Here is a 22,391-nt window from a genome sequence, read left to right as displayed (position 1 = left end):
GTGCCCACTGCAAGCCATGGGCCCAAATTTCCCACCTTCCCTGACTGACAAGAGGATGAAGTGGCCAGATCCATGCTGGAATAATGTTCACTTCGAAATGGGTAATACCCATACTGAATTTTTTAAACCCAGTGGTAAAGTCCTTCAGTCACAAATCCACTTGTTGGAAGAGGAGAATATAGCAGGAGATGTCAACAATGCTATAATTGTGATCGGCCTCACAAATGGAGAAAAGTTTATTTGTGATAACTAAATAGCATTGAACCTGCTGCCTAATGCAGAGACAAGCATCACCAGAATAATCCTTAAACACCTCCTCTCGTGGTCAAGGAATTGCTCCATGATCCAACAAGTGAACTCCAACCGTGGAGATGATTGTGCACATGATCTTCACCATGCAACAACATGCAGGGATTTGCTCCAATCACCACACATGCAACTTTTTGCTCTTGCTAAAGTCTCTGACAGCAACAATCAAGAGGCACTGTGAGCTATCATACTAAATGCAGGTGCTCGCATAAGTATGTCACCATTTGATATTTACTTCATGATAGTATGTAAGGCATAATTTGAACTTGTGTATCTACAACAGAGTCAATCGTGGTAGAGACCTGTGCCAAGCAAGAGTGCATTATTGCCCCAGCACTTTTTTTGCCAAGATATTATGCTTCACTTCCACTAGGAACTCATGAGAAAATCTTCAGCCTAAGAGACTGTGCTAAAGAATTAAGGTCACAAAACTTCAACAGTTGAGCAGAATTATGCAGGTGATATAGGTTGTGGACTACAGGAGGAGTGGAGACAGGCAAACCCCTATTGACATCAATGGATCTGGGGTTGAGGGGGTGAACAGCTTAATGTTCCTTGGCATAAACATCACCGAGGATCTCACGTGGTCTGTACATACCGCTGTGTGGTGAAGAAAGCACAACAGTGCCTCTTTCACCTCAGATGGTTGAAGAAGTTTGGAATGGGTCCCCAAATCCTAAGGAATTTCTACAGGGGCACAATTGGGAACATCCTGACTGGCTGCATCACTGCCTGGTGTGGGAACTGTACCTCCCTTAATCGCAGGACTCTGCAGAGAGTGGTGCGGACAGCCCAGCGCATCTGTAGATGTGAACTTCCCACTATTCAGGACATTTTCAAAGACAGGTGCATAAAAAGGGCCCGAAGGATCATTGGGGACCCGAATCACCCCAACCTCAGACTGTTCAAGCTGCTACCATTGGGGAAACAGTACGGCAGCATAAAAGCGAGGACCAACAGACTCCGGGGACAGCTTCTTCCACCAGGCCATCAGACTAATTTATTTACACTGATACAATTGTATTTCTATGTTATATTGACTGTCCTGTTGTACATACTATTTATTACAAAGTACCATAAATTGCACATTTAGACAGAGCCGTAATGTAAAGATTTTTACTCATGTTTGCGAAAGATGTAAGAAATAAAGTTAATTCAATACATTTGTGCATGGCTGAGTGCTGAGACCTGTTCCGTAAAGCATACTAGAAGAAGATGGCCTTGCATTCAGCATCTGCAAGACCAGGTCCTTTGCCAATCTGCCCTCCCTGCACAGCACTTGCCCTCTGTCAATAAACGTTCGTGGCGAGACTGCTAGAAAGAAGACTACTTCCTATATTTTGGGAGGCACTCCATGACAAAGGCAGATAACAATGATGAAATTGAACACCACCTTGCTTTTGGCATTTGAGGAGGAAGATATTTGAAAATCAAGACTTTGGGCTTGGTACAAAACCCATGAGCAGTAGTGATCCCTGCTTTCCTAATGCTTTGGAAGCCTATACTGCCTGCAGCAGATACGTGAAAGCAATCGAAAGATACTATCATCATTGTCACTGCAAAATTTGCTATATTCATTAGAAAGATGAGCAAATCAATGTCAGTATCCTCCACCAGGTCAGCATCCTAATCTCGCACAGTAGCTTCTTTAGGTAGGTCATGCCATTTACCCATGCCTAACTCCCAGAACAGACAACCTATTCAGAGTTCTTTCATGGAAGATTACCGGGCAGAGTGAGGAAATTATTCAAGGATGTGCCAAAGCTTTGCTGAAGAAATGCATCATCCTCATTGGCTCCTGGAAATCTCTTGCTTATGGTCACGAAAACTGGAGAAGGAAGCAGTTGAGATAGTATTGAGAACCTTGAGTTTATGTAGATGACCTGCATAAAAGCACATCTCTTCACATCCACCAGAAGGCCCCTCCTGCCCCATCTTTGGAAGTACACTGTTCCCACATTAGCCTCAGCAGTTACCTCGGAACACCCATGAAGTGAACCTGAGGGGCTGCCTAAAAATAGGAGAATTAAAAACTCATTTGCTCTTGTCACCAATGTAAGGTTGGGAAAGTAATGCAGCATTTTGCCATTAACCCGTACCCTCGTGACCTCAATAACCAGTGCAAAATTTAAGATCATAATCAAGATTCATTTCGGTCAACATGAACTGATACCGATCCTACTCTTTGTTGCATCTCCTGCTCTACACCAAGCTGTTGTTTCCTTATGGGCACCATGCTTCTGGTTCGTATGCCGAGGCAAAGGTATCACCATTTAGGAGGGAGATTGACAATCTGGCTGAGTGGTGCCATGAGAACTCAATGTCAGCAAGACCAAGGAGCTGATCATTGACTTCAGGAGGAGGAAACCAGAGGTCCATGAGCCAGTCCTCATCAGGAGATTGGAGGTGAAGAGGGCCAAATTCCTCAGTGTTGTCATTTCAAAGGACCCGCCCTAGGCCCAGCACGTAAGTGCAATTACGAAAAAAGCAGGGCAGCGCCTCTGCTTCTTCTGGAATTTGCAAAGATTCAGCATGACACCTAAAACTTTGACAAACTTCTATAGATGTATGGCGGAGAGTATATTGACTGGCTGCAACAATGCCCTTGGACGGAAAATCTGACAAACTGTAGTGGATACATCCCAGTCCATCACGGGTAAAGCCCTTCCCACCATTGAGGACATCTACACAAAGTGTTGTCTCAGGAAAGCAACATTCATCATCAGGGACCCCCACCACCCACGTCATGCCCTCTTCTCTCTGCTGCCTTCAGGAAGATCAGAATTGGGTTTAATATCACCAGCATATGCTCTGAAATGTGTTGTCTTTGCAGCAGCAGTACAACGTAATACATAATAATAGAAGAAACTTACAAAAAAGGTACAGGAGCCTCAGGACGCACACCACTAGGTTCAGGTACCATTGTTAACCCTCAACCATCACACTGTTTAACCAAAGGAGATAACTTCATTCAACTTCATTTGCCCAATCATTAAAATGTTCCCACAACCTATGGACTCACTTTCAAGGACTCTTCAACTCATGTTCGATATTTATTGCTTATTTATTCACGATTTCTTTTTCTTTCTGTATTTGCAGTTTGTTGTCTTTTACACAATGGTCGACACTCAAGTTGGTCCGGTGTTTCATTGATTCTATTATGGTTATTGGATTTATTGAGAATGCCCACAAGAAAATGAATCTCGGGGTTGTATATTGGTGACATGTATATACTTCGATAATAAATTTATTTTGAACCTTGAACTTTGAACTCATCTTTCCATTATTGAAGTCACTCCAGCCTTCATCCTATTGAATGTTTTCCCTTTTGTTCTTTATTCACCATCTCTCAGCTGCTGTATTCTCCTTCTTCATCTCTCTCTGTTTTGTAATCTTACACAGCTGAAAAAGTTATGGTTTGCAGCTATAACTTTATTTTAGTTTTAACAGTTGTACAAATGTAACCCTCTCTCCGGGGCTCATACACAAAAATGGCTCATTAGCTAACTCTGGTAATGATAATCTTTAACAAGAGGTGAATATTTTTTGTCTTTTATAAGCCCAGTGGATCTTGGTGAAATCGTGAAGAGGCAATAAATCAGCTTCAAGGATAAGATAAATTTAGACAAAGCATGAAATAAAACACACCTTTTTGATTTAGTTTTATGTCACTTCTCAATATTTTCTTAAATTGCTTAATTGTTGTTGTGAATGCTTCTTTGAAGTTGAAAATACTATATTCAACTTGTTTAGTATATTGTATATACTATACAAGGTGCTTTGGATGTAAGTTGCAATTTTTGCTGAATAAGGGTCAATTTTGCATTGACAACAGGCCTGCTTGGAACTAATTTGATAGCGTCCAGATTCACCTCATAGGACACAATGGCCAGCAGATGATCCCTAGAAAGGCATCATCCAGACAGGCTGTGGTGCACAACACTGGGGGAGTACTGGAGTGCCAGCAGTCCGATCTTTTAGCTAGACTTCTTGAGCGGTATTAAGTGAATTCCCAATCTCTAATATGAGAACAAGGAAATTTCATGACTGTCATGGCAAACATTAATTAACTGTTGATTCTGGGATCTGGTTTGAAAGTTAACTACTGTACTTCTAACTTTGTTACAGTAATTACATTTCAAATGCAGTTTTTAGTCTTTTTTTTCTCAAGTATCATTTGTGTACCTAATCTGGTAAGTCTCACCTGTCTTGTCTTACTTCCATGATTATATATGATAGCATTGCAATCTTGCTTTTTAGTTTGCAATATTACACTGTGCGTCAATGCCTTTAGTTTTGAGAGGAACAACTTACCATAATTCTGTTGGACTAGACAGATGTAAAATGAACTAATTAGCGAACATGTTTATTAACTTATGACTTTTCTTACTTTCTCAATTGTGTGTAGTGCAGCCTGTTCTTGAGGGAGGATCATTGTGCAAAGCACCAAATGTCTGCCTGGCGTGTTGAAACATGCACCTTGCACAGCTGAGCTATGGTAGAAGATGGCGAAATTATTGCTTGGGGAGGCAGACAAAGACAGCACTGCAGAAGTGTACTTGGCAGACAACAGACTGAACTTAGACGTATTTCCAAATGGCACCAGAAAATTTTTGGTGCTATGCAATACTCACAGGAAGGAGCTACAACAGGTTGAGTTTCTACGGCTAAACTGCAATGAAGAGGAGATCGGTCCATCACTCACATTCGTTCCTGAACTAAGGAGGCTGAAATCACTTGTGCTTAAAGGTATTGCAACTGGGTTTACTTGTGAGGTCAATTAATACTTTGATTCCCCTCTTCATCATTATTATTTTGTATTTGCATTTCATTTTCTGAATATAAATGAGTTTGGCTATAGAGTATTTCGCTAACATTTTAATTTCTAAATTATAATTTGGGTATTTTTATTTTTATGTGATTATGAATAATCAGTGGTGTGAATGCTACATGTTTTTAATTATTGCAAAGTAATAAATGTTATTTATATTATATAGAGCATTGTGCACGTCTGCATGTATGGGTGAGTGATTTTTGCTGTCAGGATGTATGTGTACTGCTGTAAGTCTGTTATCTCTATGGGCAGTAATGGATATAATTATATTTCGGTAATTCCTGGACAATAAGATAGTGCGATCCACCTGGATATTTACATCCATTGAAATATTACTATTTGTTAAATGTAATCACCAGGTGGTCACCTTAGGGATGAATATGGTGCGTGTAAGCATGGTCTGTTGGCGACTTTGCCTGTGAACTTTGGACATTTCCAGTGCTTGAGCCATTTGGATCTGAGTTTCAACCGCTTCGTCTCTTTGCCTGAATGTCTGACGGAATTGAAGGAACTCACTGTGCTCCTGCTAAGCCACAACCAACTGGCTGCACTGCCCAACAGCATTGGGAAGCTGGTAAAACTGTCTTTTCTTTCCCTGATGAAAAATCAGCTGAGGGTGTTGCCTGGAAGCATTGGTGAACTTGTAGCACTTAAGAGAGTGGACTTATCTGAGAATAAACTGGAACAGCTTCCGGATGAGATCGGAAAACTGAGCAGCTGTACCTGGATAGACTTTTCAGGGAATCGATTGAAAACTCTGCCGTCCACACTCGGTGAGTTAATTGAACAAGTCTGATTACGTGTTTATAGATGTAACTTGATTTTAGGGTTGTCTCGTTAATGTACGATCATTAAGAACATTATGGGTTAAGGATCTGTGAAAATGTTGAGATAAAAATGAGCTAAAATATTTGAATTAAATTTTTATTACAGACTACTATATTTGCAATGCCAGTACTAATACACTTTTGGCCTATGTAACATCTTTCATAGACAAGATAGTGTTAGACAAATCAATGCTTTGAGCAGATCATTTATGGTTAGAACTAGCACCTAAATGACGGGTTAGAAGCTTCATTAATACTTTTCGTGTTCTGCATAACACTGCATTTTGAGTTATTTTTGGTTTGCTTTAATTTTTAAGATTTTGGTACAAGATCAGATAAGTTTAGATGTTGATGTATCGTGATAACAATAAATTTTTTAAAAAGCATTTATATATGATACAAGTCTTGATTTGCCTGCTTGCAGCAAACATGGCGTCCCTTGAGGAATTACATCTACACAGCAATCAGCTCATAACGGTTCCAGCTGAGCTTGCTTACATCCCCAACTTGTCAAGACTTGACCTGCAAAACAATTGCCTACGCTCTGTGCCCCCTGAGATCCAGAACTTGCCCTTTGTGCATTTGAAGGGCAATCCGATAGGGGAGGCAGAAGGCCCTGAAGAACAAGGTACTGCATCGATAGACTGTAGTTTATTTCACTGGCTGCAGCAAAAGCATGCTCTAGAAATGTTGTTGCATGTTCATAATCTGAACAAAGCTTAATAATGTCTCTTTTGGGTTAAGAGACATCCTGTAATGTGGAATTTGCAGCTCTTGTTCCTGTCGAGCTTAAATTACTTCTTCTCGGAAATTTATTGGAATTAATGTTTGCAAATATTGCCTTGAAACCTCTTGGTTCCTCTCTCCTATAGCCCAGCTTCACCCTTTTTGTTTATGGTTTAATTATGAGAGGCGGGAAGTACCGCTTGCTCATCTCTGACGGTAAACTCCCTGGAATTGTTGGTTTTGTTTGTCCTTTGCTCCAAACCTCAAGACCGTTCATAATGTTCAGTAGAATCTGTTAGCACAACAGAAACCACGGTTCAGAGCAGCAACCCTTCCGCTCATTATGTTTACAAGTCACCGATTTAAGTTTCCGAACATGACCGAGATTCTCAGGCCAAACCCCTGGCATGTCGAATAGCGGCCCATTCCCACAAAGAACAGAAGCCTGCGTGTAACTCCAGGTCAGGGTCTTCAAAAGAACCCCTGAAAGAGAAAAATAGAGATATTAAAGATAGAAATAGAGCTGTGTCCAAAGATGCAAACAAAGGAGTCGCCGTTAGGTGCCGTCATTCCTCCTAAGCTTATTTTTGTATAATTCATTTGTATCATCTTTGTCTCTTTCATCTCAATAGGAAACTCTAAAGCGAACATCTATCGTCAATGCCTCAAGCACGCAGCTAGAATTAGACTTGCAAGTAAAACTTGTACAAACACTAGTGTACTAGCTCCTATCCACTTCACTGCCTTTTAAGAAGAATACAATTTTATCATCAGATCTTTTTCCGGGACTGTTAATGACCACTCACTCCCTTGCTTATCAAGTATCAGTCTTTCTCTGCCTTAAAAACTATTCGTTGATTCTAATTCCAGTGCCCTTTGAAGAAAAGAGCTTCAAAGACTCATGACCCTCAGAGAAAAAAATATCATAATATCGCTCTTAAATCTGTGATCCCTATTAGAATGCCCTAGTTCTAGATTACCCCACTAAAAGAAACATACCCTTCGCGCTTTCAAAATCCTTCAAGATCTAATATGATTCCGTTCCCCTGGATTTTCTAATCTTCAACGGATATGAGCTGAGACTATCCAGTTATTGCTCATAAGACAGCCTGACCACTCCAGATATCGGTTTGGCAAACTTTCTCTGAACTGTTGGCAACGCATTTCTGATATAAGGAAACAGTATTACAGAAGTGGTTTCATTGTTGTGCTATATACAGTACCTATAAAAAGTGTTCACCCCCTTTGGAAGTTTTCATGTTGTATTATTGTTCAACATTGAATCACGGTGGATTTAATTTGACATTTTTTTGACACTAATCAACAGAAAGGTCACTTTTGTGTCAAAGTGAAAACAAATTAATCTAAATTTATTGCAGTTATTAAACACAGAATAATTACTCGCCCCCTTCAAGTCAGTATTTAGTAGGTGCACCGTTGTCAGCAATTACAGCCTGGAATCTGTGTGGATAGGTCTCTATCAGATTTACACACCTGGACACTGCAATGTTTCCCCGTTCTTCTTTACAAAACTGCTCTAGCTCCGTCAGATTGCATGGGGGTTTTGAATGAACAGCCCTTTTCAGGTCCAGACACATATTCTCAATTGGATTGAGATCTGCATTCTGATTTGGTCACTCCAGGACATTGACTTTGTTGTTTTTAAGCCATTCCTGTGTAGCTTTGGCTTTATGCTTGGGGTCATTGTCTTGCTGGAAAACAATTCTTCTCCCAAGTCGCAGTCTCTTGCAGACTACATCAGGTTTTCCACCAGGATTTCCCTGTATTTTGCTGCATTCATTTTAACCATATATAACCATATAACAATTACAGCACAGAAACAGGCCATCTTGGCCCTTCTAGTCCGTGCTGAACTCTTACTCTCACCTAGTCCCACCGACCTGCACTCGGCCCATAACCCTCCATTCCTTTCCTGTCCATGTAGCTGTCCAATTTAACTTTAAACGACAACATCAATCCTGCCTCAACCACTTCTGCTGGAAGCTCGTTCCACACAGCTACCACTCTCTGGGTAAAGAAGTTCCCCCTCATGTTACCCTTAAACTTTTGCCCTTTAACTCTCAACTCATGTCCTCTTGTTTGAATCTCTCCCACTCTCAATGGAAAAAGCCTATCCATGTCAACTCTATCTATCCCCCTTATAATTTTAAATACCTCTATCAAGTCCCCCCTCAACCTTCTACGCTCCAAAGAATAAAGACCCAACTTGTTCAACCTTTCTCTGTAACTTAGGTGATGAAACCCAGGTAGCAGTCTAGTAAATCTTCTCTGTACTCTCTCTATTTTGTTGACATCTTTCCTATAATTTGGTAACCAAAACTGTACACAAAACTCCAAATTTGGCCTCACCAATGCCTTGTACAATTTCAACATTACATCCCAACTCCTATACTCAATGCTCTGATTTATAAAGGCCAGCATACCAAAAGCTTTCTTCACCACCCTATCCACATGAGATTCCACCTTCAGTGAACTATGCACCATTATTCCTAGATCCCTCTGTTCTACTGCATTCTTCAGTGCCCTACCATTTACCATGTATGTCCTATTTTGATTAGCCCTACAAAAAAGTAGCACCTCACATTTATCAGCATTAAACTCCATCTGCCATCTTTCAGCCCACTCTTCTAACTGGCCTGAATCTCTCTGCAAGCTTTGAAAACCTACTTCATTATCCACAACTCCACCTATCTTAGTATCATCTGCATACTTACTCATCCAATTTACCACACCTTCATCCAAATCATTACTGTATATGACAAATAACATTGGACCCAGTACAGATCCCTGAGGCACACCACTAGTCACCGGCCTCCAATCTGACAAAGAGTTATCTACCACACTCTCTGGTGTCTCCCATCCAGCCACTGCTGAATCTATTTTACTACTTCAATATCAATACCTAACGATTGAACCTTCCTAACCAACCTTCCGTGTGGGACCTTGCCAAAGGCCTTACTGAAGTCCATATAGACAACATACACTGCTTTACCCTCATCAATTTTCCTAGTAGCCTCTTCAAAAAATTCAATAAGGTTTGTCAAACATGACCTTCCACGCACAAATCCATGTTGACTGTTCCTAATCAGACCCTGTCTATCCAGATAATTATATATACCATCTAAGAATACTTTCCATCAATTTACCCACCACTGACATCAAACTCACAGGCCGATAATTGCTAGGTTTACTCTTAGAACCCTTTTTAAACAATGGAACAACATGAGCAATACGCCAATCTTCCGGCACCATCCCCGTTTCTAATGACATTTGAAATGTTTCTGTCAGAGCCTCTGCTATTTCCACACTAACTTCCCTCAAGGTCCTCATTTTACCCTCTACCTTCACAAGCCTTCCAGGGTCTGCGGCAGTGAAGCATCCCACGCAACACGATGCAGCCATCACCATACCTCATGGTAGGGATGGTGAGTTTTTGATGATGCACGGTGTTTGGTTTATGCCAAACAGTGTTTAGTCTATGCCAAACAGTGTTTAGTCTGATGGCTAAAAGCTCAATTTTGGTTTCATCAGGCCGTATAACCTTCTTCCAGCTGACCTTAGAGTCTCCCACATACCTTCTGGCAAACTAGCTGAGGTTTCATGTAAACATGAGGAAATCTGCAGATGCTGGAAATTCAAGCAACACACATGAAAGTTGCTGGTGAACGCAGCAGGCCAGGCAGCATCTCTAGGAAGAGGTACAGTCGAAGTTTCGGGCCGAGACCCTTTGTCAGGACTAACTGAAAGAAGAGCTAGTAAGAGATTTCAAATCTCTTTGATGTGTGTTGCTTGAGGTTTCATGTGAGTTTTTTTCCACAGTGACTTTCTCTTTGCCACTGTCCTACAAAACTGTGACTGGTGAAGCACCCGGGCAACAGTTGTATGCGCAGTCTCTCCCATCTCAGCTACTGAAGCTGGTAATTCCTCCAGAGTTCTCATCGGTCTCTTGGTCGCCTCTTTCACTCACCCCCTTCCTACACAGTCACTCAATTTTTGAGTATGGCCTCTAGGCAGATTTACAGCTATGCCATATTCTTTCCATTTCTTGATGATTGACTTAACTATACTCTAAGGGATATTCAATGATTTGGAAATGTTCTTGTATCCATCTCCGGACATGTGCTTTTCAATAACCTTTTCACGGAGTTGCTTGGAGTGTTCTTTTGACTTCATGGTGTAGTTTTTGGCAGGATACTGACTCACCTGCAGTTGGACCCTCCAGCTACAGGTGTATTTTTACTACCATCAATTGAAACACCTTGACTGCACATGGTGATCTCAATTTAATTAATTATTGACTTCTAAAACCAACTGGCTGCACCGGTGATGAATTGGTGTGTTGTACTAAAAGGGCTGAATACTTATACAATCAATTATTTTATGTTTTGTATCTGTTAATGATTTAGTTCACTTTGTAGAAATCTGTTTTCACTGACAAGAAAGAGTCTTTTTCTGTTGATCAGTGTCAAGAAAAGCCAAATTAAATCCATCGTGATTCAATGATGTTAAACAATAAAGCATGAAAACTTCTGGGGGGTGGTGGTGAATACTTTTTGTAAGTATTGTATCTGAAGCTTACTTTCATATTCAATTTCCATTAAAATAAAATGAGTATTCAACTTGAGCAGGGTGCTGGAACCCAAGCCCATCATATCCTTGCTTAATGTGCATGTATGCTTTCAGCAGAATCAAAGAGATTTGCTGCATTTATCTGTTCAGGGAACAGTTTACGTTAATGCGTAAACCATTGGTCCTGGGGTCTTGTGTTTGGACTGGTTTAATTCCACATTGGGGATTGCATTTTCCAACCAAGTCAGTGTGGTACCCTCTGCTACACCAAACATTGATGCAGTTGTCTCCTTGTTAGTTACTGCCCGTTATGCCACTGGTGTTTAGCACAGCAATGTAGGTCCTCACTGTCTGTCTGTCGTTGGCCATCCTTGGCAGCTTTGGGCCTGTACTCACTGGAACTTAGAAGAATGCGGGGGATCTCATTGAAAGCACTAGATAGGGTGGATGTGGAGAGGATGTTTCCTATGATGGGGTATTCAGAACTAGAGGGCACAGCCTCAGAATTAAGTGTGACCTTTTAGAACAGAGATAAGGAGGAAATTCTTTAGCCAGGGAGCAGTGAATCTGTGGAATGCTCTGCCACAGACTGCGGTGGAGGCCAAGTCCGTGGGTATATTTAAGGTGGAAGTTGATCGTTTCCTGATCAGTCAGGGCATCAAAGGATATGGTGAGAAGGCAGGTGTGTGGGGTTGAGTGGGATCCGGGATCAGCCATGATGGAATGCTGGAACATGCTCGATGGCCTAATTGTACTCTTATATCTTGTGGTATTATGGTCTTGTCTTCTCTATTGTCCTCCGTATATGGTTTATATTTAATGTACACATTGTGTCAATCTATTTGAGATCTTACACTTTGTACCAATCCGTGGCAGGGAGTCCTTTTTGATTAAGACTAGCACAGTAATTCCACAGGAGAAAATGAGCAACAGCCAGTCATTTGTGGAAAAAGTTTAGAAACATAGAAAACCTACAGCACAATACAGGCCCTTCGGCCCACAATGCTGTCGAACATGTACTTACTTTAGAAATTACCTAGGGTTACCTATAGCCCTCCATTTTTCTAAGGTCCATGTACCTATCCAGGAGTCTCTTAAAAGAGACTCCTCATGTTAGCCATTTCAGCCCTGGAAAAAGCCTCTGACTATCTACACAATCAATGCCTCTCATCCTCTTATACACCTCTATCAGGTCACCTCTCATCCTCCGTCGCTCCAAGGAGAAAAGGCCAAGTTCACTCAACCTGTTCTCATAAGGCATGCTCCCCAATCCAGGCAGCATCCTTGTAATTCTCCTCTGCACCCTTTCTATAGTTTCCACAGCCTTCCTGTAGTGAGGCGACCAGAACTGAGCATAGTGCTCCAAGTGGGGTCTGACCAGGGTCCTATACTGCTGTAACATTGCCTCTTGGCTCTTGAACTCAATCCCCTGGTTGATGAAGGCCAATGCATTGTACGCCTTCTTAACCACAGGGTCAACCTGCAGAGCAGCTTTGAGTGTCCTATGGACTCGGACCCCAAGATCCCTCTGATCCTCCACACTGCCAAGAGTCTTACCATTAATACTATATTCTGCCATCATATTTGACCTACCAAAATGAACCACCTCACTCTTTTCTGGGTTGAACTCCATCTGCCACTTCTCAGCCCAGTTTTGCATCCTATCAATGTCCCGCTGTAACCTCTGACAGCCCTCCACACTATCCACAACACCACCAACCTTTGTGTCATCAGCAAATTTACTAACCCATCCCTCCACTTCCTCATCCAGGTCATTTATAAACATCACAAAGAGAAGGGGTCCCAGAACAGATCCACTGGTCACCAACCTCCATGCAGAATATGACCAATCTACAACCACTCTTTGCCTTCTGTGATCAAGCCATTTCTGGATCCACAAAGCAAGGTCCCCTTGGATCCCATGCCTCCTTACTTTCTCAATAATCCTTGCATGGGGTACCTTATCAAATGCCTTGCTGAAATCTGTATACACTATATCTACTGCTCTATCTTCATCAATGTGTTTAGTCACATCCTCAAAAAATTCAATCAGGCTCGTAAGGTACTTTGTAAGTAAGTCACTTACTTACTTACTTCGTAAGCCTTTGACAAAGCCATGCTGACTATTCCTAATTATATTATGCCTCTCCAAATGTTCGTAAGTCATGCCTCTCAGGATCTTCTCCATCAACTTACCAACCACTGAAGTAAGACTCACTGGCCTATAATTTCCTGGGCTATCTCTACTTCCTTTCTTGAATAAGGGAACAACATCTGCAACCCTCCAATCCTCTGGAACCTCTCCTGTCCTCATTGGTGATGCAAAGATCATTGCCAGAGGCTCAGCAATCTCCTCCCTCACCTCCCACAGTAGCTCTGGGTATATCTCATTTGGTCCCAGTGACTTATCCACCTTGATACTTTCCAAAAGCTCCAGCAAATCCACTTTCTTAATGTCTATATGCTCAAGCTTTTCAGTTCGCTGCAAATCATCCTTACAATCGCCGAAGTCCTTTTCCGTTGTGAATACTGAAGCAAAGTATTCAGTACCCCAGCTATCTCCTCCAGTTCCATACACACTTTCCTAATGTCACACTTAATTGGTTGTATTCTCTCATGTCTTAATAAGTTTGAGAATTTATTAAGTTGAAAAATTCAGGTAGTAGATGACAAATAGGTCACATCTCTCAATGTGTGGGGGTCCTTTGATACAGTGACATTGTCTACAGTCTGCTCTCTATTTTGTTTTCTCCTGAAGTGTAGTTCTGTGCTTAATTTCATTGCTCAGTTAAACACCAGTCAGTCTTTAAAAAAGTCTACTTGATTTCAATGCCACTGCCATTAATATTCCAAATGTCCTTTCAATTCCACGTAAGTGATAGGGTGGCCATTTGTTACCGTTATCTCTTTGACACAGATCATTCACACAGTTCCTACACCTTTCTTCCTGCATATCTCCAATCTTGTGAACAATTGCTCATGTCCCTTTGTCTCTAGCTGGTTAATGACCGTAGACTTCTAATAAGCCTTGTCTTTGAATGGAACCTTTATAAGTCACTGCTGATTACATTAATGGTAACTGCATGGAAAGTTTACTTTAATGAAGAGATATTTACAGACAGTTTCGGTCTGTAGTTTCTTCTCAGCTCATTCCAGAATCAGAGATCTTTGTCACATTTTACACGAATTACATTTTTGTGTATAGTTATTACATAATAACCCCTCAACTCTTTAACAATTAACCCAATTTCTCATCACACCTTATGATTGCAGGTTCAGAATTATTCACGGATAAAATATTGAAAAAATGTGTTTGATTCTGTACTACCCTAAAGTAGGACTGATGCTGAAGTAGCTTTGATATGACTTGCTCTTTATTTTATTCTCGTGCAAAGGTAGTTTGTTCTTCAGATGTTGGAAAATGCAGTTCAAAGGGTGCTCAAGACACTAAATTCTTACGACCGCTCCATAGAATTATTCAAATAAATTGTAGGTGAAGTGATATTAGCGTCCTCTCCCAGAGCTGACATTCCCAGCGGTGAAGCCCTAATTACAGTCAATCAGTGGGAATATTGTTCAGATATCTCACACCGTACTCTCAAAATGCATATCGTACTCCAAGCTCTGTCATGGGAAAAATTATTATCAGGTGGAGATATTTCAAGGATGTTCTCAAAGCCTCCTTGAAACAAATTAACCTCTTCAATGTGTTGGAATCTCTGGCCTGTGGCTGCTCAAAATGGAGAAGGAGCCTTCAGGATGGCATTGAAAACCTTGTGTCCCTTTGGAGTAACTTAAGCTCAGTAATGCACTGTGTAATGATTTGATTTATATGAACTACATGCAAGACAAGTTCTCACTGTACTTTAGTACATGTGACAATAATAAAGCAATTCCAATTCCATAAAGAGCAACCAACCATCCATCCTCCCATCCATGTCCCCAGTCAAGTACCCCCGGCCTCTCTGTAGCAGAGTCTGAGGTTTCCAGGTTGACCTTTGAGCCCAGAGAAGTGGAGTGGAAGCAAGTCATACTTGACTTTATGGTACAAACAACAGGAATTCTGCAGATGCTGGAAATTCAATCGTTCACCAGCAACTTTGATGTGTGTTGCTTGACTTTATGGGATTGCTTAAGAAGTTTTCAGTGTTCTGCTTTGTCTGTTTTATGGTACTGAATTAAATGTGCCACCAGAGGGCAATACATTCTGCTTTTCTGTTTCCTGATACCCTTGAGGGTTGCAGAGTGAATGAGGAATTGTGGCTTCTTCACAATTCTCCAAAACGTACTGCAATATTTGTGTGGGTCCAAGGGAGTCACACCAGTGTAATGAAGAAATGATTAAAGAATACTACATCTAGGAAAATCCCTAAAATAAATTATAGTTATAAGTCAGAGGCAACAGAACACAGTATTCCATCTTCCATAAATGATTTAGGATTGCTTTGCACTGTGGGCAATGGCACAGGATCTTAACTTTAAAAAATGTTGGACATTTACTTAGTACAACTGAGGGTAACAAGAAAAATTTGATTTTAGTATTTACATTACTAAATTGTTAAAAATAGGATTTCTGTGTTTGTGTGTTAATTTATTACTTCCATCAGTTGATGTTTTCCCTCCATTAGCCAGCATGAAGCTGAATACCATAACAGGTGAAGATTGTAATTTTAGGGTCAAATGGTTCACATATTTCTCTGCAAGCTCTTCAACATTTTGTTTCATTTGTGTAATGGGACAGTTCTATTAATGAAGTGGGAAATTATTTTCCAGGACTGTCCCTATGCAGCGTCCATTATTTGCTGGCAGTTTTCAAAGAGGTCTTGAAATCATTTAGCAATAATCAATATGAATGAGTTGGTAATATTTCATTTAACGTTCCGTTTGTTTTCTCATTTTACACAGACCACGACAAACCAAAAGAAATCGCTATCCGAAACCTTCCATCTAATACAGAGAGGTACTGGTCAGTTATTGCCTGATTGAATTAGCCATTTCATTTAGATGCACTATGAAAGCTAAATGTACTATTTTGAAATGTTCCAGCTTCACTATTACTGCTGAGGGTTGCAATGTTGCTTTGCCCTGCGGAATTGAAATCAATTTCCCACCTGAGGCTGTTTCTTTGATGACGGTGATCTCTTGCAATGTCATAGCCCCAGACCCTCAGCAGGTGAAACTCAAGCATCATGACTTCTTACTGAGCCCTGTTCTGGAACTACTTCCTCACGGTATACAATTTAAAAAGGTACGAACTCGTCATCTAAACACGTATGTTGGTATTTTTCCTGGAATTGCTTGTAGTAGGGTGGTCAGTGCTTTTTAATACGCATGAATTATTCTGATGAGAATCCTTTTGAAATTACTAGGTCTAATTTATATTAGCACAGTAGATTCCAGTTAATTAGGCCAGCGGTTAATCGAGGCAGCCGCTTATTTAGGACAACTCTTAACAACAAAAACTAATCAAGAAAATAATTGAGATTCCCTTGGTTTATTTGGGACACTATGCTGTTTAATTAGGGCAGGAGACAGTTGCCAAACAGCTTCCAACTAGCATCAGTCACATGTACTTGTGTGGCCATTAGACACTGCGTCATACTTAGAGTAAACTGTTTTACTTGCATGTGTTTCTGTTCAAAAAGTAGTGATTTTTGTCACTGATAATTGGCAAGAAATAAGCAGTAAGACAATTTGGAATTGTTTTGCTTACTGTGGTTTCAAGCATTCAGGATTGGAGATTCCAGAAATGGCCAGGAGTGAAAATGAAAGAAAGTTCCCTCTTTCAACAAGTTAAGAATTGCGAAGAGTTTAAAGGTATCGAGAATCTTCTTGAATGTTTCAATGAACATGAAGATTTGGAAGGTGCAATTGTCAAAAGCATTGAGTCACACCAGTTCATTATCTGCGCTAGGAAATTTTGTTCATTTACAGTAAATCAAAATAACATGGTAGCATACATCAGATGAATTCCTCCCATCAATAACATTAGGAACTAGTATGCAGTTTTATAGTACTGTAGAGATACACGTAGTCTTTCAGTATTTTCTGTATTTCATTTAAATACACAAATTTTACTCAAACAGTTTGGCTTTTTTATAGCTTTTTAACAATTCCATGAACCTTTGGCTAATTAGGACAGCTGCTTAATTGGGCCAAAATGTACTGGTCCCAATGTGTCCCAATTAACCAGAATCCACTGTATAGCCTCAGATAATTGTTGTAGTGAGGGATGATAGTATATCGCAAAATGTTTTTAAATTTGTTTTAGAGCTTAGCAATGGTGAATTGCATACAGCTAGGCACTACGGGTTGCAAGAGGAATTTCCCTTTTTTTTCCCTAATCAGACATTGTGAACTGAATGTCTGATTTGTGTCGAGTCTGTATTGGGGGAGTATTGGTTGACTTTTGGGTTTTAATGGTAAACTGTAATTCAGACCACATTGATTGGACATAAACATAACCTTATAAGGCAGGTTATTGTTCAATGCCTGATGTAAGGCATAGAAGAATATAACCCTAATGCATGCAAATAGGATTAGTATAGATTACCCATGGACGTGTTGGGTACAAGGGCCTGTTTCTTTGCCATAGGACTTTATTACTGTGACAATTTTCCCTTTGTACAGGAAGTGGTTATTTGGATGCCATATATTTCTTCTCGTTCTGACCACAAAAGAGAAGTTGTGATGCGAACGTTCAACGGAAGCTGGAATAATTTGGAGACCAAGATTTCTAAGGTACTGGGTAATTAGTTATGCTCATAATTATAAAAGTGTATTTAACGTTGGAAGATTTTTCAATTGATCTATTCTTCAAATAGTAAATGTTAGAGGTGTACTTTTTAGTATTACAGTCGGTCCTCCTTATCCGCGAGTTCCACATGCGTGAATTCAACCAACCGCGAATCGAGAAAACCCAGAAGTGTTCTTCCAGCACTTGCTGTTCGAGCATGTACAGACTTTTTTTCCTTGTCATTATTCCCTAAACAATGCAGTATAAAACTATTTTACATAGCATTTACATTGTATTAGGTATTATAAGTAATCTAGAGATGATTTAAAGTATACGGGAGGATGTGTGTAGGATATCATGGATCGGGATCGAAAAAAAAAGTTCTCTTACTAAGTAAGTCTGAACAGGTGCATCCGGTATTACTTAGCGTCAGTTAGTCAAACGTTTGTCTTAGTATATAGTATATATTTTACCTTTCTATGCATATAAAACACTGAAGAAACGTATGTTTCAGCGCTGGGCTCGGGAACGGAAGTTCCTGAGTTCGATCCAGTGACTGATCTCTCCCGACCACGCTCTCCATCCCTGCTGGGTTGATGTGGAGGATCAAAAACCCAAAACCCCAAAACCCAATAATTAAACCACTGAGTTGCTTAGTAATAATTGTAGCTTTAATCGGGCAGGGCCTTTCTCATTTTATCCTTTAAAATTGTTCCAATCATTGACCAACTGTAGCCTAACGCTTTTCCAATGATTGATGGCGTTTCACCTCTTTCTGATCGCTTTATTATTTCCTCTTTATTTTCAATTGTGGTGGTGATTATTTTCATGAACAGAAACACTGCAGATTCAGAGTGCCGCCGCCGGGTCCTAATGCCCACCGCACTGAGACAGGTTAAATAGGGTCCGGGGTTCCGCTGGGTCCTAATGTCCACCGCATTGAGACAGGTTGAATAAGGGACCTGAGCATCCGTCTTTTTTGGTATCCGTGAGGGGCCCCCGAACCAATCCCTCGCGGATAAGGAGGGCCGACTGTACTCACTTCATAGGTTGCTGTTAATTACGTGTATAATATCTTTGTTAGACCTGGAAGCAAATCAAATTATGCCAGTCAAGGCATTTGTGCAGAAAAATTTGGAACTAGTTAAAATAGAAATGTGGAGGTGATTGGCTTATCTTTCATTCATTTTCATCAACGGGTATGGCCAGCAATTATTGGCCATTTCTAATACCGCATGAGGAGGACTGGTGATATGCCTTTTTGAACTAATGCAAAACTTTTAGTGGAACAACTCCCACAGAGCTCAAGGGGAGGAAGTTCCTGGAATGTTAGTAACATCGGAGAAGGAGTAATATATTTCAAAATCCTGATGGTGTGTAATTAAGAGGGGAACTTGAAGCTGGTGGTTTTTCTATGCACCTACTGCCTTTATCTTTCCTGTTGATAGAGATTGTGGGTTTGGGATGTGCTTTTGGAGTAGCCTGGGCAAGTAACTTTACCTCATTTTGTAGGTGTGCCAGTGTTAGAAGGAATGAATATTTCAGATGGTGGATGGGTGCCAGTCAAGTAGGCTGCTTTATCCTGATGGTGCAAGCTTCTTGAGATTTGTTAGCACTGTGCTCGTCTGCTGTGGCCATGTTGTGAAAGCACACCCTCCACAAGGAGGCAGCATTGTCCACAAGCCACTCTTGACATGAAGTTGCTGTCTGATACAGTGAATGAACAGTTTTTTTCCTACACCAGGAGTCATGGAGCAGGTCAGAGTTCGCACAAGAGCCGATTGATTGGTTGACCACCTCCCCTGTAAAATCACAAGCCTTGCAAATGTCTGCTTGAGTTGCTTCATAACTTCTGCATTAGTGTAACCTGACACGGTAGAAGTGCTGTGAATCCCTTCTCCTCAGTTAACACAACACTACTAAGATGTATTAGTTGAATTGCTTAAGATTGCAGTGGGATTGGGGTGAGATTTTGTGCATGTTTTGTGGGGAGCCTGGTGTGTCCATCTTCTGTGCATGAAATCCTTTCTCATTGTGCAGGTCAAGTGCATGGCTTATAGACAGCAGACGAGAGCTGAGTAAACAAAATAGCAAAAAAAAAGTATGGTGGGCTCTGTTCTATTTTTGCTAGGTATTAATGTTACATACATGATGAAATTAGTGCTGTAGGATTTAGAAATACAATATGATCATTGGAGCTTTAATGGGAAATAACCTTTAAAAGACAAAAACTATCATGCAACATGAGAATTGCTTAAAAATTACTGTACATCACGCACTAGTATTCTAGGTTTAAGGCATTAAATAAATTATTAAACTATATGTTATCTCCTTACCATTTTAAGTATTGATTTACACTACTATTATGTTTTTAAGACTAATTAGCATTAACAAACAAACACAAACTGCTGGAAGAACTCACAAGTCGAGCTCCATGCTGTATACATCAAAAAGTAAATTTAATGAATGTCTGTACTCACAGTCACGCAAAGGACCAAATGGTCAGGAGTGTCACTGCTGTTTAGCCTGCATCTGCACCGCTTTCCAATGCCTTCTCACACTTACTTTGTATAATACTTGGAAAAAAAGTGTCCTCTCATGAAGATGAAATAAAATGTAGGCTCGGAATTGCCTTTTTACTCATATCTTAGCCTGACTAGACTACTAGTTAAAACAAGATCACAGAATTCTAAATATCAAATGGGCAGTATGGTGCTTTTCAGTTGTGCAATATTCAAATTTACATTTTGAAACTAATTATGAAGTTGTTCAATATCCTTAAAACCTTCGCTAGTTACAAAATTGCGATGCAACTGCGTGAATACAGATGCATAAATTCCAGATGAGTGAGTTTACTGTAGTAGAGTGGAGGGCCATCAAGTGCTTCCAGGAACATTATTGCTAGAAAAATATAAAGGAGTCATAGTAAGTACATTATATCCTTTCTGATGGCTGATTATATTGATCAGACATGCACATGACATTGGATTAATTAGCTGAATACATTAATGATTTCATTAATGAAGCAGATCTCCACGAATACAGTTGTAAGTAACTTGGGCAGATTTCTTTTGCAAGTAGATTAATCATTGTAAAGTGTGGTATTTAATTTGAAGAAAGATTGTCTGCTGCATGCTATGTTGGGTCTTTGTGGCATTAGCTTATTTCATGTTTTGCTCCACAGTATGTCTTACGAATTCTGTCATCTTCATAATACAATTGGCTATCGTTGTTGGGGACTGCACATGTTCTCCCCCTGTTTGAACATGATCTGGCTTGAGAATGTTTGCTCTATCTGGTTTATTCTGGTAATTGTACATTGGGGTGTTGTTTCCTGTCGGTTGCTGACACTACTGAGCTACTTAACATTTGTTTCTATCGTTTGGATGATGTCACAGAATTCTTTAATAGTAGTCATGGTGATGGAGTTCCTATGGTTACAACAGAGTTCCCTAGTGCCAGGAGAAAGCACATGAGGGATATTTTCCTATTGGCTGTAGAATTAACTCTACTTTCCAATACAAGATTAAGATCCATTATCTTCCATTGTGCTCTGATGTTTTTTTTTCAAAACCATTGGCAACAATACTTAGAGAAAACTTTGTCATTCCTACTACTAGTAAAATCAAATTAAACATTTTCTTCTCCAATTTCCCTACATTATCTCATAGCTAATTGCAACAGAGACAGCAGTAACACCAACACATTTAAGTAGCACTTGGACGAGCACTTCATTTGCAAAGTTACGGAGCAATGGGATTGGTATAAATAGGGACTGGATTATCAGCATAGACAAGGCACCTCTTTCTATATTGCATGCTGCTGTGAGTGAAGTAGGGAAGAAGTGTTTGTACAACTACTATATTTAATGTTGAGGATTTTTTTTGTTGAATATATCACAAAGGCCAGAATTTTTCAGTCTAGAAACAGTTTATGGATTAAAATTTGTTAAAATTTGCATACTTCCAGCTATGTTTTAACAATGTATTTTTTTGTAAAACTACCGTTTTCTATGCAGTCACGACGCTTGGCCAGTTGCAGCGTGCTCCATTTCTCCTGGTTCATCGTTATTTCACGACTGAAGGAGAATAAGTGCACTGTCCCAACTGAAGGAACCCGACTGTTCTCTTCTGTGGATCCTAATATCAAGGTGATCTTTCCATCCGGGGCAGTGAATGAGACGCGCACTGTGAAAATGCAGGTTTGTGCTACGTATTTCATTTGGAGCACTAAGAATACAACCATGTCTGAATCAGCTCCATCCTCCAGTGAAGGGAATGAATGCCTTCCATCAAAATTGTATTTTTTCCCTAATTGCTTCTCTTTTTGTTTGGCTTGATGCTTCTAACATTGCCTTGAATTCAAACAT

The 22,391-nt window shown here is 40.3% G+C and overlaps 1 protein-coding gene across 3 annotated transcripts in view; it reads left to right on the top strand.

Annotated features, from left to right (window-relative positions):
• The window catches only part of pidd1 (p53-induced death domain protein 1), a 62,682-nt gene that overhangs the window by 4,064 nt on the left and 36,227 nt on the right, over positions 1-22,391 (top strand). Inside the window, exons 2-8 of one of the 3 annotated variants that reach the window (XM_063062154.1) lie at positions 4,723-5,058; positions 5,503-5,916; positions 6,395-6,598; positions 16,192-16,246; positions 16,333-16,534; positions 17,917-18,027; positions 22,041-22,223. In XM_063062154.1, coding sequence (XP_062918224.1) covers positions 4,815-5,058; positions 5,503-5,916; positions 6,395-6,598; positions 16,192-16,246; positions 16,333-16,534; positions 17,917-18,027; positions 22,041-22,223 — 1,413 coding nt within the window. In that variant the 5' untranslated portion in view covers positions 4,723-4,814. Of the gene's footprint in view, positions 1-4,717; positions 5,059-5,502; positions 5,917-6,394; positions 6,599-16,191; positions 16,247-16,332; positions 16,535-17,916; positions 18,028-22,040; positions 22,224-22,391 lie in introns of all 3 variants that reach the window. The other 2 variants (XM_063062155.1, XM_063062153.1) reach the window with 2 other exon arrangements.

This window comes from Mobula hypostoma, chromosome 11, assembly GCF_963921235.1.
Source record: "Mobula hypostoma chromosome 11, sMobHyp1.1, whole genome shotgun sequence".
Classification (NCBI taxonomy): Eukaryota; Metazoa; Chordata; class Chondrichthyes; order Myliobatiformes; family Myliobatidae; genus Mobula; species Mobula hypostoma.
This window is presented reverse-complemented; position numbering and strand designations above follow the sequence as displayed.